This window comes from Eptatretus burgeri, chromosome 11 (genome assembly GCF_056783735.1).
Source record: "Eptatretus burgeri isolate ZD-2024b chromosome 11, Ebu_testis_v1, whole genome shotgun sequence".
Classification (NCBI taxonomy): Eukaryota; Metazoa; Chordata; class Myxini; order Myxiniformes; family Myxinidae; genus Eptatretus; species Eptatretus burgeri.
In genome coordinates, this window is record NC_140971.1 from 66,428,673 (window position 1) to 66,443,212 (window position 14,540).

Here is a 14,540-nt window from a genome sequence, read left to right on the forward strand (position 1 = left end):
TGCATCAAACCCACACACCCAAACAGCATCTGAGTAAACTCCAACGGCTACGAAATTCCTCGATTTGTAGAAAGGCAAGTTTTGACAGCAATTTGCCGTGGAATTCTTGGAAGTTGGGTCATTAAGTGATGCAGTAGTGTGACGGTTAAAGCTGCAGCTGGGTAACGTGTAGCTATATGTTACATGTTCTTATCAATCATCTCAAGCAGTGGAGGCCCAGTTTGGGGAGGGGGGATGAGGGAGTGACTTGTGTAAAAAGTATACAATGTCCACAGATAAACCTGCCCCACACTCCTTGTAATTTATTATGTCTGCTACTTGACAGACTATGCCCCCACAATCCCCCTCCCTTCGTAATTTCTGGTCGCCACTGGCACAGTCGAAGCTTAACATACATTGTATGGAACCTAGACCCACTCATTTCGGTGAGCATACCTTTTGGAGATGGCTGTTTACCCACTTGGTAAATGTTTTCTTCTGTATAAGTTCCCGTTCATCTGAAAAAAAATAAAAAACAAGGAAAAAAAAATTGAAATAAAATAGCAATAAAAATAAATTAATAAATAAAAGATTACTCATAACACAAGACAATACAACTACCTGGCAAACGCACAGATTCCTTCCACGTTGAGATGCAATCGTTCGGACATGTTTCTGCACAAGAATTGTCAACCGTTGTAACTCACTATCCTATAATCAATCGGATCAATATTTAAACAGGAAAAACAAACTTCTTGCAACAAAATACCTGGCCATTCCAGCTGCTTATGTTTACACTGATTGTGGCAGGTTCTAAAGAGCTCAATTTCAGCCAACGATGAAGAGATCCTATTTTGCTTCCTTGCTCAAGAGTTGTAATGCAAGGTCAGTGTTCATGACGATACGTGCTTAGTGCCATCTTCCCACTCAAGGCTTTTGTCACCTGCACCTGGGTCTGTGAATGCTTACCTTGCCCTATGGAGTCGACCTGCAATGAGTATGCAAAAAGACATGTTGCGCCAAATGGTCTTTCCTGTGTCTGAATTTCGTTTTGTAAATATGGTTAATTTATTACGTCTGGTGAGTCACAAGACAAGGGCACAGGACTTGCACTCAGCAGAAATCGTCTCAAGAAATACGTTGAACAAACATTCACAACAACAAACTGTTATTTAACATTTGATTGTCTGCATTTTTACATCAAATCACATGACGTGGTTGAACAAATCTTGGAGAATTCGGGCCAAACTTACAAAAGGCATTTAAGAGTTAGTTGCATGGAGGAATGCTAATTGTGCAATGATGACCCGTTCAAAGTTAGGCCAAATAAAATAAAAATTTAAAAATTTAAAAATACATTTTTTAAAACACCAGTTCATCATCCAGATTTTTTTTCAAAAGGGAGGAGGCCCTTTATATTTATTTATTTGTGTTTTAAAAATGGTGACCGACCTTTAGTAGCCAACAAATTATGTACCCAACATGCCAGTGTTTTTACATCCCCTCTCCCCAACCCCCCCAAAAAATTACATAAGTTATGTACCAGACATGTCAGTTTTGTACCCCCAAACAAATATGATGTGGGTCATACACCTGACCTGACACATCACATACACTCATGAAGCCTATTAAAATACTATCCACATTTCTGAACAAATATATAATAAATGTATGGTGAATTAGAAGAAAAAAAAGTAACAATGTTAAATAAATAAATAACTCTACACTTGATGCTTATTGAAATGATTGGCAATGCCATCTCTATATAGATCTACAGTAAACATTTAGTTTACAGATTTAGATTTGTGGGATGTAGACTTACCAGCCCTCACTGGTCCAAATCCACACTTGCGAAATCAGACAAAACATCACATAGCGAGGATCATTGCCCATCAAGAACCGTTTCCGTATACCATGGCTTCAAGACTCTAATTCCTGTTCAAATTTGTAAACAGATGAAAACCATCTTCAAAAATGAAGCTAAAATCATGAAAATTATTTGGCGTGTTCACACAATTTGTCTACATTCTACATTCGTCACGCACTTTGTTCGCTTTAAAACCAGTCGTATTTTGCATCATTTTAATCCGAAGGCTAAAATTCAGTGCACTGAATTTTACTGCAGTGGCTGCAATGGAACTTAAGTATACAGACATGTACACAGATCAGTATTGCTCGCATATCGTGCCTGGAAATGGAAAGTGGCGGTGAAAGGAAGGCAACAGGACAGATCTTGGCGCTGCGGCTCGGTAGAAACCATGAAAACTCAATATCGACATCGGGAAAATGATCGATTTAAAGAATGGTGAAAGTCGAAGATATTGGGTTTTTTTTACGTGGTGCAAACCACTTCAATATCTGGGATGTCCTTCCTTCCATCAGTTCATCAAATATAATGAAGAACCTTTGTAACCCACATTGTTTTGTTTGTTTCTATTTTGCTGTTGCTTAGTTTTCATGTTATTGTTTAATTTGTATCAGGACAATAAGGTCACCCTGCCTGTTGGAGAAGTAACAATCAGTCCCCCACGGGTCTATTTTTCTTAAGCGGTGCAGCCACTTCACTGCGCAGCTCGACACGGATGCAATCATTTCTTTTTCGGGATGTTTGACAAAACAACAAATAATAATAATAATAAAAATGAGGTGGGTTAAAAAAAACAGAAGCAGGCAGGGCCAATCAACTGTTTTATTTATTTATTTGACCTTCGTCACCAAACACCGAAGAGTGAATATCTAATGTGGATCAAAACCTAAGCACAAGCGTTGAAATAACAAAAACTTATGTCAGTGAGACCTTGAAGCAAGCATTACATGGCTTACAGTTCACATGGGATGTTTGCTTGAATTGGCTCAAGAGGAGGCAGACGAGGATAGGAATAGGGCAGTTCGCCGACATGCATTGAGAATGTTTGAGGATAGATGCAATCCTCTGGAGAAGTGTAACAATATCAAATTTGTCCCAAGTGACATACTCTTGAAGGAATCATTTTGTTGTTTGCTGAATGTAGTGTAAGAAGACATGGATCAACCTATGATGAGGAGCAATGTGCTGAATCCCACTAACCATCCATGTCGTGGCGAGTCTATGCAAGTACCTCATTTCAATTGGATGTTGGAAATATGTTCGGTGTTTCACAGGAAACATGTTGCAAAGTAATTCATCACATCATTGCAGCCATTTGTGCTAAGAAAACACACTTTATACATTTTCAGGATACTCCTGAAGAAATAAGAGCTGTAACAGAAGGATTACATGAGCTATGACAATTTCCTGGGGGTGATTTGGTTCGGTAACCTCTTAAATGGTGCGCCGAACAAAAATGTGTAAAAGGCATTGAATCATAACTTGGGTGCACATAAATAATCGGCTGTTTTGGTATGCACAACTATATAAATCGGCTGTTTAGGCGCGCACAACTATATAATCGGATGTTTAGGTGCGCACAACTATATAAAATCGGCTGTTTAGGCGCGCACAACTATATAATCGGCTGTTTAGGCGTGCACAACTATACAATCGGCTGTTTAGGCGCGCACAACGATATAATCGGCAGTTTCGGCATACACAACTATATAAATCAGCTGTTTATGCGCGCACAACTATATAATCGGCTGTTTAGGCGCGCACAACTATATAATTGGCTGTTGAGGCACGCACAACTATATAATCGGCTGTTTAGGCATACACAACTATATAAATCAGCTGTTTATGCGCGCACAACTATATAATCAGCTGTTTAGGCGTGCACAACTATATAATCGGCTGTTTAGGCGTGCACAACTATATAATCGGCTGTTTAGACGCGCACAACGATATAATTGGCAGTTTCGGCATACACAACTATATAAATCAGCTGTTTATGCGCGCACAACTATATAATCGGCTGTTTAGGCGCGCACAACTATATAATCGGCTGTTTAGGCACACACAACTATATAATCGGCTGTTTAGGCACGCACAACTATATAAATCGGCTGTTTAGGCACACACAACTATATAATCGGCTGTTTAGGTGCACACAACTATATAATCAGCTGTTTAGGCGCGCACAACTATACAAATCGGCTGTTTATCTCCCTTCATAAATTGCTATCTAGATGGGTGATTAGCTATGCGTGTACAATGACGTTTTTGTTCACAAACGCTCGCTAAACATCCTTTCGTAAATTTGGCCCTCAGAGTCAGAACCATGTAAAAGTTATAGGCTCAGCTTTAAGAATCATATGCTCAACTGTATTTTGAATTCCAAAGATAACCTTTGGTCACACACTTTGAAGTTGAAATATTGAAATACTGTTTTATTTTACAGCAAATCTCATGGACCTGGAAATCTCACACCATTGGTGAGTCATCGCGGTTATTGTCATTATCATAATCAATATTAATGTACTCTTGATCTTGACAGAGCTTCATTGATGCAGAAACGGTCTCTTTGCAAGGGTTATGCCAGGCGGTCATGGTCTGTCCCTGCCGGGCAGTCTGCCATTACATTTCTAACAGTAGGTTCGGAATTTGTAACTTGTTCAGGGTGCTGACGATCACCTGCATACTCTTTGTGAGACACCATGGGTTCTTTAATGGTTACCAACATTCCGCTTACTTAATGTCCATCTGAGGGACAGCACACTAATTGATGCCTCACCATGCATGTGAAACACCAGGGTGACTGAATCTCCACCCAGCTATAAACTGACACAGACGAAACAGCTCAGAAGGTGAGTACACAAACCTTGACGCATTGGCTCCCAAACTTTTTTATCTAAGACCCAAAATTTGAAATCACATCTGTCTCACAACCCAAGTGGTACTTGTTACCTACCATACCTACCATAAAATTAAGTGGTATAGTGGTACCTACCATAAAAATTGTTGGAGAAAACACTTTCAACATGAACCCCCCCCCCTCAAAAACCAGGATTTGAGAGAATTTGGCAAGCTGCTAACGATTGAATGTGGTACATCACTGAAGGATCAAGTGGCACGTCATCACCTGCGACCCGTCAGAATGCCCTCGCGACCCACGTTCGGGTCACGACCTTGGATTTGGGAACCCAAACTCTAGGCTATCCTGCTCGTCCAATTGCACCTGTAATCACATTCTCACGGAAGGTGTAAATAATTTTTTTTTTTTTTTTCATACAGTGATCCAAGGCTCACGGAAGAGCTTGTATACAAATTACATGCAGGCCAAATGCATCACGAGACATCAGTGCACTGTAATGTGAATTACAAGGATATTAGTACACAATAGACAAACATAGAATATTGGGATTCAGACCTGTGTACCCCACATCATGAACCAGGGGTTCAGGTGGAAACATGAACAGGTAGGCCATGAACCCCAATTATGTGTCAACAATAGCCAACAATCCATTGGGAGTGTGCAAATAAATAATTCAGCATTAGTTCAATAAATAAATAATGGCAGGGAATGAGTCAATGACCTTTGTATTTGTTAGTTATTCCTCCAATGCTGCTTTCCTGCAAGTTTCCCAATAATAATGAACACTTTAAGCAGTCAATTAGCTTTGCAATGACCTTTGAATGGGAAATGGCAGAGAGATTCAGAATAACCCTAACCCTAACCCCAACCCTAACCCTAACCCACTAACCCCAACCCTAACCCCAACCCTAACCCTAACACCGATTCTATTTCATTCACATGGAATTAAATAATTGAGCTGAAAGGATAGCACAGAGGTGGTAAACCTCACCCTTAAGTTGTCAGTTTTGAGTTCGATTCCTGAGCAGAATAATGTTACGCAGGCAACTGTTACCACAATGGATATTCCGCCCTTCAGAGGTGGACATAAGGCCGGCTGTCTCATCTGCTCGCATTCGCTTCTACACTTTTCGCACTGAGTAGGCAAGTTCACACTCAGACTCCTGCAGGAATTCGTGTAAGGTACAGTAGTGCACATGAATTACTTTCATGTACTGCATTTCTAAGTGCATATAAACCACGTAACAATAGTTGTGTGCTTTGTGGTACCTGCTAATGAAAGATGTCCTGGATGAAGAATTACAATGTCATACTTGGGGAGAAAGCAAGTGAAATTGGTGGCAGATATAAACTTTATTACCATGGTCAAGAAATGGTGTCGGAGTAGTACTCTGTGAAGAAATGAAGGACAAGGTGCTGGCAGTGGATCGAATTAGTGCCAGATTGGGTGTGAACCAGAGGATAAAGAATTCTGGGAACAGATGGATCATTCAATGCAAACACTACGAAATAGTGACCTATGACCTAAATGTACACGTGGGGAGAGAAAGAGTGGGATATGAGGATATATCATGGTGGACATGTCTTGGTGGCGTAAACTAAGAAGGAGATAAGATTTTGGAGTTCGCAGTGTTTTACCAACTGGTAATACTTAATACTTGGTATCAAAAACATAGGAACCACCTTATAACATACAACAGTGGTGGTAAAGAAACACAGTTGGACTACATCGTGGTTAGGAAAGAATATGTAAAGGAAGCAAATTGCAAATTTTCCCAAGTGAGGCACTGAGCACCCAAACACAGAGTGCTGATGGTAAAGAAAATAAAACATCAGAAGACGAGAGGTAGACAAAACATCATGTGGTGGAAGCTCAATGATCTGGAGGAAATGGAGAAATTTTGAGAGCAGATGGAGAGACAGCTAAGAGAAATCAAGGAAGTTACGACAGATACCGCAGAAGTCTGGTGGAACTTGGCGGCACATAGGGTTAGGAAAACCAGCGAAGAAGTGTGTAGAAGATCATCAGGGGCGAGGAAGGCTGGAGAAAAAAAAAATTGGTGGTGGATAGAAAACATGGGAAGTGGAGTTATAAAGAATAAGTTACGGTTCAAGAAGTGGAAACAATCAAGGGTTGAATAAGATAAAGAACAGCACAATAAAAGGCAAAAAGGAAAGTAAAGAATGTGATTGTTCGAAAAAGATCCTCATCCATGGAAGAAATAGTATTGATACCAAAGAGGGATAAAAAGACATCTTTAGAATAGCAGCTGCAAAGGATAGATGAACAAAAGATGTGGGAAACGTCCATACATTTAGGGACGCAGATGGTGTAACTGTCATGAAAGAGGATGAAATCAAAGTGAAGTGGGAGCAATACTTTAACTGGTTTATGAATGAAGAAAAACCCAAGAAAACAAAGACAGAAGAGGTACTTTTAAATCAATGAATGACAATGAGCATCAATGTGGAAGAGATCAGAATAGCATTGAAAGGAATGAGAAATGGCAAGGCAGTGGGACCTGATGAGATACCAGTGGAAGTATGGACCTGCCTCGGTAAATATGGGGTCCATGTCTTGAATAAACTGCAATATTCAATTTTGTTATGATAAGAGAGGAAATTCCAAGGACATGGAGCTAAAGTATTCTGGTACCAATGTTTAAAGTAAAGGGGGACTTTGTGGAGTCCCTGAGAAGTATGTACAATGGTTACAGCACATGCATGAGGAGTGCCAGACGAGAGAAAGAAGCAGTGTGGGAGAGAGTGAGAGCTTTGAAGTTAAAGTTTGATTGCACCAAGGATCGGCATTGAGCCCCTTCCATCTTTCTGATGGTCACGGATGTTCTGAGCAAAGGAGACAGGCAGTGCTGCCATCAATGGTGTTTGCAAATGATATTGAGCTGTGTGGTGGAGGTGATGATCATCTGATTATCTGGAGAAATGGAGAAAAGTGCTGGAAGATATGGGTATGAAGATCAGTAGACCAAGGACTCAACATAGGGATTGTCAGTTTGAGCCGAGGGAAGAGGATTGGGGGTGAAAGTGTAAAGATTATGGGCGAAGATCTGAAGAAAGTGAGTAGCTTCAAGTATCTGGGGTCAGTGGTGGCAGAAGATGGAAAGAAAGCAATGGAGTAGTTCTGGTTGCAATAATTGGAGGAAGTGCAGTGGAGTGTTGTGTGATGGAAAAGTACTGCTGCAACTGAAACGGAGAATGTACAAGACAGTTATGAGACCGGCATTGTTATACAGTGCGGAAACTTGGACAACATCAAAGAAAGAGGAACAGAAACTGGACGTAAATGAGATGCGGATACACATATGGATGTGTGGAGTGACAAGAAAGGACAAGATTAGGAACCAGAATATCAGGGGATAAGTGAGGATTGTGGAAGCAATAAAGAAAGTAGTCAAAAAGACAAAGATTAAATTGGTTTGGCCATCGGATGAGAGCGAGATAGTATGTGGTGAGGCAAGTGATGGAGATGGGACTGCCAGGAAGAAGAAGAGGGGGGCCGAAATACCAGATGGAAGGATGCGGTCATGAGAGATTTAGAAATTGTGGGATTGGAAGATGAATGGTGATTGACAGGAGGAGATGGAGAATGGTTGTTGTTTCAGATGCTGCCTGTGGTTGCTGGTTGCATGATTTTTTTTTTCTGGAAACAAGACTGTGCTGCTGATGAAGTGTCTGTTACCAGTAAGCTGGTTCTCAATTTGCTGACCTCAAAAGGATGACAAGCTGAGTTAACCCACCTGATGTTATTTCAACATGACAGGTGCTCAAACTCAAGACTCTTAAGATGTTACGCCAACCTCCTGGCTTAATGACCCCAAATAAAAAGTAAAAATAGGACTGCGCATCCTGAAGCTCACCTGGATCAGGAGCAACAGTCACTCAAATCCCTGCAAAACCCCTAAGACTGTGATATTTTTTAATGTCGTGAACAAACTTTGGTATATCAAGGGTGATGACGATTGTGGTCAAGCTTCATTGAAAACGTGTGTGCGTAGTTTCAGAGAAGAGCAAATGCCTATTTTGGTGGGGGGGGGCTCAAACCCCCGCAAACCCATAGACCCCTTTCATGAGCGCAAATTTTGATGTGGTCGATAAACTTTGGTACATCACGGGTGATGAAGGTTGTGGTCAAGTTTCATCGAAATAGTGTGTGTAGTTTCGGAGAAGAGAGCAAATATCCATTTTTTGGGGGGGAGGGGGGGTTTCAACACCCCCTCCCCAGAGATCCCCTTAATGAGCACAGATTTTGATGCGGTCAATACACCATCGTTCGGCATCAAATATGAAGATTGTTGCCAAGTTTCATCAAAACAGTGTGTTTGGTTCAAGCGACAACGACTGAAGTGTTTACGGACGGACTGACTGACTCGCTCACTCACCGACTGACACCGTTTGATCGCATAAGCTCACCTGACTAAAGTCCAGGTGAGCTAAAAATGGGGAAAGCCAAGAGAAAAAGAAGATGGAGGATTGTGTTTATACGGTATACTTATGGAATTAAATGTTGCACAATTCCTTCCTATGCTTGTTATAAGGGGGGAGGACACAGATGAATATGCTTGTGCAGTTGGTACTTAACCATTTAAGGTACATAAATAAACAATAAACATTGCCATATCTTTAGATATCGATATTAATATTCACCACATGACTGCAAATAACATTATAGTTAAAGAAGAATTAAGCAGTGTATTCGAACTACGTCTACCAATACATAGCTCATACAATGTCTACTTACACATTGCTCCTTTCGACATTGATGAAATCACTCTACTTTTTCTAAGAGGATATATGTCTGAGGGCTTTATTATGCAGTAAATTAGAGTTGATGTAAATGCAAATAAATATTTTTTGCTTCTTATAAACACAAATTTGTTTTTGTTGTGTGTACAATGGAATACAATGGCACACGATTGTATTCTGGCATCCATTCTGCTGCGTTAGCAACATCACCAGAACACCCCTCAGACCCAACCCCCAACCCCCAAGGTAAATCTTGGTAGGTTACGTGTATACTTGAAATTTTCAAGCATCACTGGGACAAGTTGTAACACCTGAACACCATGTCCAAGTTAAAAAAAATATATCTCCTGCATTGCTTGAGGGGTGCTTCACAATCACCACCCAAAGTAGAGCAGTAACCTCACCTGTCTATGGCAAACAATTCTTAGCTCTTGTTCATGACCACGGGTCGTGGGCCAACTGATACACCCTGAAGCATTTGGAACAATAAGCAAATGCACTATTGCTTTTGCAATTCATGGTTAATTTACATGACACGAGACATTTTGGATTCCTCTCCATCTGAAATTGAAGTGACCTCTCCCTTTACTGAGTAATACGAAACCCAGGACAAGTTGTGGAGGTTTCAGTGGCTGAAAATCAACCATGGACAGTTCGCTTCTCTGTCGCAGTGTGCTGTAGGTTAGAGGCAGGATTTTTGAATTCGGCTAAGGTACCTAATAATGGTGTGTTCTTTTATAAATATCCATTAGGATCTTTAACATCCACCTAGTATAGTGACCTGCAAAAGTATTCACCCCTGACCAATATTGCCACATTTGGATGAATTACGAATTGTGTAGAAACAACTTTTCCAAATGAACTTTTTTATTCATTACCAATGACATCAAACTAAATACTCTTACAGTTGAAGGAGGTTACATGTCAGGAATACCTGCAAAAAACATGTACAAATCAAAATTCACTGGTTGTAAAAGTATTCAGCAAATTACATCAAGACGAGGTGGAAGGACCTTTTGCAGCAATGATTGCTACGAGGTTTTTTGGGTAGGTCTCTACCAGATTTGCAGTGATAAGTGTTCATGTGAAAATTGCTCTCATTCTACCAAGTTGATGGGGATCGCCAATGGGCTGCGATCTCCAAGTCTCACCATAAATATTCAAATGGGTTCAAGTCAGGACTTTGACCGCACCACTCAAGAACATTTATTTTCTTCTTATTCAGCCACTCCAGAGTGGATTTAGCTTTGTGCTTCGGATCATTGTCCTCTTGAAATGTGAATCTCCGACCCAGTTTCAGATTTATGGCTGACTCGAGCAGGTTTTCATCAAGGATTCCCCTGTTCTTTACACCGTTCATTGTCCCTTCTGTCCTTACAAGCTTGCCAGTTACTGCTGATGAAAAGCAGCTCTACAACATGATGCTGTCACCACAATGCTTGACGGGAGGGATTGTGTTGACTGGGTGATGTGCAGCGTTGGACTTGCACCAAACATAACGCTAAGAATTCAGACGAAAAAGATCAATTTCTGTCTCGACTGACCACAAAAGCTTTCTCCACATGTTCTGTGGTATCATCAAGATGCTTTTTCGCAAACTCCATGAGAGCTTTTAGATGCGTCTTTCAGTAATGGCTTCTTTCTTACCACTTGCCCAGAGATGCCCACTTTGTGAAGAGAATGGGATATTGTTGATTGATGAACACTGACCCCCATCTCAGACATGGAGACTTGCAGATCTTTCAAAGTCGTTGTTGGATTTACAGTAACATCCCAAACCAGTTTCCTGCTTGCCCGGCTTCTGAGTTGGATGGGCGACCTGATCTGGGTAGAGTGTGTGTGGTACAATACGTCCTCCACTTCTTAACGATGGATTTAACCGTACTCAAAGAGATAAATTAAATCATCTTGTAACCCTCTCCTGAACGGGGCTTCTCCACCACTTTATGTCTGACTTCTTTGGAAAGCTCCTGGGTCTTCATGTTTGCCTTGTTAGTTGACCCAGTGAGTTTCCCCTTAAAACTTCTCAGATAAGTGGAGGAGATTAATTTTTAAGTTCAACCACTGATTACATGCAGGTGAAACCTATTACATTAATTTTATATCCTTTCAAACAAATAATTTGCTCCTGAAGTGATTTGGGGTGAATTAGGCAAAAGGTTTGAATACTTATGTAACTGAGAATCATCTGATTTTCACTGTTAATCCACATTTCATCTCCATTTTTTTAGCTTTATCACTGTCGAGTAGTTAGTGAAGACTCCATATATTAAGTTTGATTTGAAAAAATCATGAAATAAGCTCAGATGACATCAAAATGTGAAAACTTTGGAAGGAAGGGTGGGGGGGTGATGAATACTTTTGCAGGCCACTGTAAATGCTCATAGACTGAGCAGCCACCTGAACATCCCTTCCCAAGGATGGTGCATCCATCAAACCAACACCCTGCCTTCAATTTACCAGGATGAGAGAGTTTACAGTCAGATCAAGATTCAAACCCAGATTAGACAGCTCAAAGGCGAGTACACGACTTTTAAACTGGTATATCAACCATCGTCTTATCATAATATAACTTAATCTTTCAGCAGGACATTTTACACCTCTTCATCGTTCCTTTCCCATCATATCGTGTGAAGCATCTCTCGGAAACCCAAACATTTGTCGGAGACTTTTACTTTTGCTTTCCCTTCATGAAACTATTGCTTGGGATTGATCTTTCACACAGGCATGATGATATCTGTCGTTTACGATACATTCCCTCATATAATACCAAGTTGCTCCAATTTTATCTCAACGTCACCATGACCCGGGTGTGGACGAGCCACCTGTCGGCCCAAATTACTGAGTTATTATGACCCAAGATTGCCTACCTTGCCTGTCCGAAATTTTCTCGCGTATCTTGTCCACCTCAGCAGCCATCATGCCAGCTTGCAAGCCATCGGCGGCCATTGTGCCTGCCTCTTAGTCAGTCAATTGAATCCCACAGTGATCTTCGTCTATCTATCACGCAAAGTCGATTGACGAAAAGAAAACTGTGTGGCGTCACTGTAGTTGCCGGGCATGACTTGAGCCGATGGGCGTGGTTGCGCTGAGCATACATACAGGTATGCGGGGCGCTGTCGATGGTGAGGGCAGGTGGACGTGGCTGCGTCAGGTGGGCGGGTGGACGTGGCTGCATCAGGTGGGCGAGTGGACGTGGCTGCATCAGGTGGGTGTGGCTACGTTCAGCATGAAACAAGCTATCAACATCTATTCCAATTCAGCTTTAACCATTCTCCTTTCTTATACCCTTGAGATGATGAATCATATTACATGTAGTATATATTAACATGAATCCTGCAAATAGTATGTGATGCTAATCTCCATGAATAGAGTTGTTTTCACCAACATATGCACTCCAAATTATTGACATTTCTCTCTAGGGTGTAGAATATGCAGTTACTGTACAAAGGGGGCTATATATTTATTATGTACACATGGTAGGGTGAAACAGAGAAACTAAAAATTGGATCATTGCAGAGAGAAAGGACGTGGTGGGGTGCAGGAGTAGTGTAAGGTAAAGAGGAAATGTATAACCCCTCTCTCCACCTCCTCCCCACTTGTACGTGTATCTTCACTTTAACTCCTCCAATCTAGCTTTTCCTTCTCTTCCCACACTTCCCAAGCCTCTAATTTCCTGTACCCCCCTCCTGCTCCCACTTTCCCTCCTTCTCAATTTTAATTTTCTCAATCTCACTTCCTTATACCACGTCCAGTGCATCCATAATCATTTCCCCCTTATAATTGAAAAACCATTCATGCACGAATACAGTCTTTTTATTTGCTTCCAATCCTCGCCTGCATCCCCGTACACGACAATGTTACTACACTGTCTCCGATTTCATAAAAAAATCCAACGAAATGCTTGCCGTGAATGTAGGTTAATGTAAAGTACAACATGAATTAGATCAATAAACACAAGGAGGTTATACAGGGAGGGTACTTGTCCATGATCAAGCAGCAAGTGCAGGTGTACAGCATAGTTACCTGTGCCCTCCCTCCTTATAAAACGCACACAGGGAGAAATTATACAACATTTGATTCCATAGGTACACCTTACAAGCACAATCCCCTATATGACGTTGTAATTCTTCATCCAGGACATATTTCCTTTGCAGGTACCATCTGAAGTCGAAGACAGATGAGGAACCCAAAGTTTGTGTAATACCAGATGAGCTCATGTAACAAATATGGTTCCACTTTGGGTTAATAAGCAGGAATCATGAATTACATATACGCTACATTGTTCTCTTCATAAATCACATTATGAGCATTTAATAAGAAGAATAAAACCTATGATGACACACAAGGGAGGTGTCCACAATCCTCTGGCCTCCTGAGAGTAGAGAAAATAGTTCGGTGTTGCCCATATATTTCATATGTAGTCCTGAAATAATTTAAGTGGGGAGATTTTCCATTATGTAATCACATAAGTACATATTTGAATTGGACATAGTCGACTCCCATTAAACCAAATTTCCGGTTCGGCCTAACAGGGAGATGACCGCCTCGAGTCATTGATCATTGAAATTTTCGAACCCCTCGTTTGCTTCACCCTTGAAGGGGGAATTTTATGGTTCAGGAACACATGTCAACCACCATGCATGCAAACAATGCTACAACAAAGAGGTTTATCTAACAGAAGAATGTCATTGTCCATAATTTAGTGTTTATGGTGGTCAAATTCACCTTCTGAGGATCATCAGCTCTGAGTTGGTTCAACGTTGCGTCCCAAAACACGAGACTCATTGCCAGAGCAATACGAGTTGAACGATCAAATTGCGCATCCACAAGTGGATATTCCAGATAAGCTGGGTTGCAAGAGTATGATGTCATGAAAGAGAGTGACTTCAACACGATGACGTTCAAAATAACTCCTATCGGTACCAAATCTAGTCTTTCCCGTTACAGACTGGCTTATTCAATGCAAATAATGAGAAGGGATGTGTTTATGAATGAAGTCACAGTACACAAGCCAGTAAGGCTCATGAAAGATGAAAAAGTAAATAAAACAATAAACATACATTGTGG

The 14,540-nt window shown here is 41.0% G+C and overlaps 1 protein-coding gene across 2 annotated transcripts in view; it reads right to left on the reverse strand.

Moving 5' to 3' along the window:
• The window catches only part of LOC147017267 (plectin-like), an 86,277-nt gene extending 73,717 nt beyond the window's left edge, over positions 1 to 12,560 (reverse strand). The window contains exons 1-3 of one of the 2 annotated variants that reach the window (XM_085846731.1): positions 12,341 to 12,560; positions 601 to 654; positions 436 to 497 (exon numbers count right to left, since the gene is read on the reverse strand). In XM_085846731.1, the coding sequence (XP_085702857.1) occupies positions 436 to 497; positions 601 to 654; positions 12,341 to 12,419 (195 nt within the window). In that variant the 5' untranslated portion in view covers positions 12,420 to 12,560. The remainder of the gene's footprint in view (positions 1 to 435; positions 498 to 600; positions 655 to 12,340) is intronic. The other variant, XM_085846732.1, reaches the window with a different exon arrangement.
• Between the last annotated feature and the right edge of the window lie 1,980 nt (positions 12,561 to 14,540).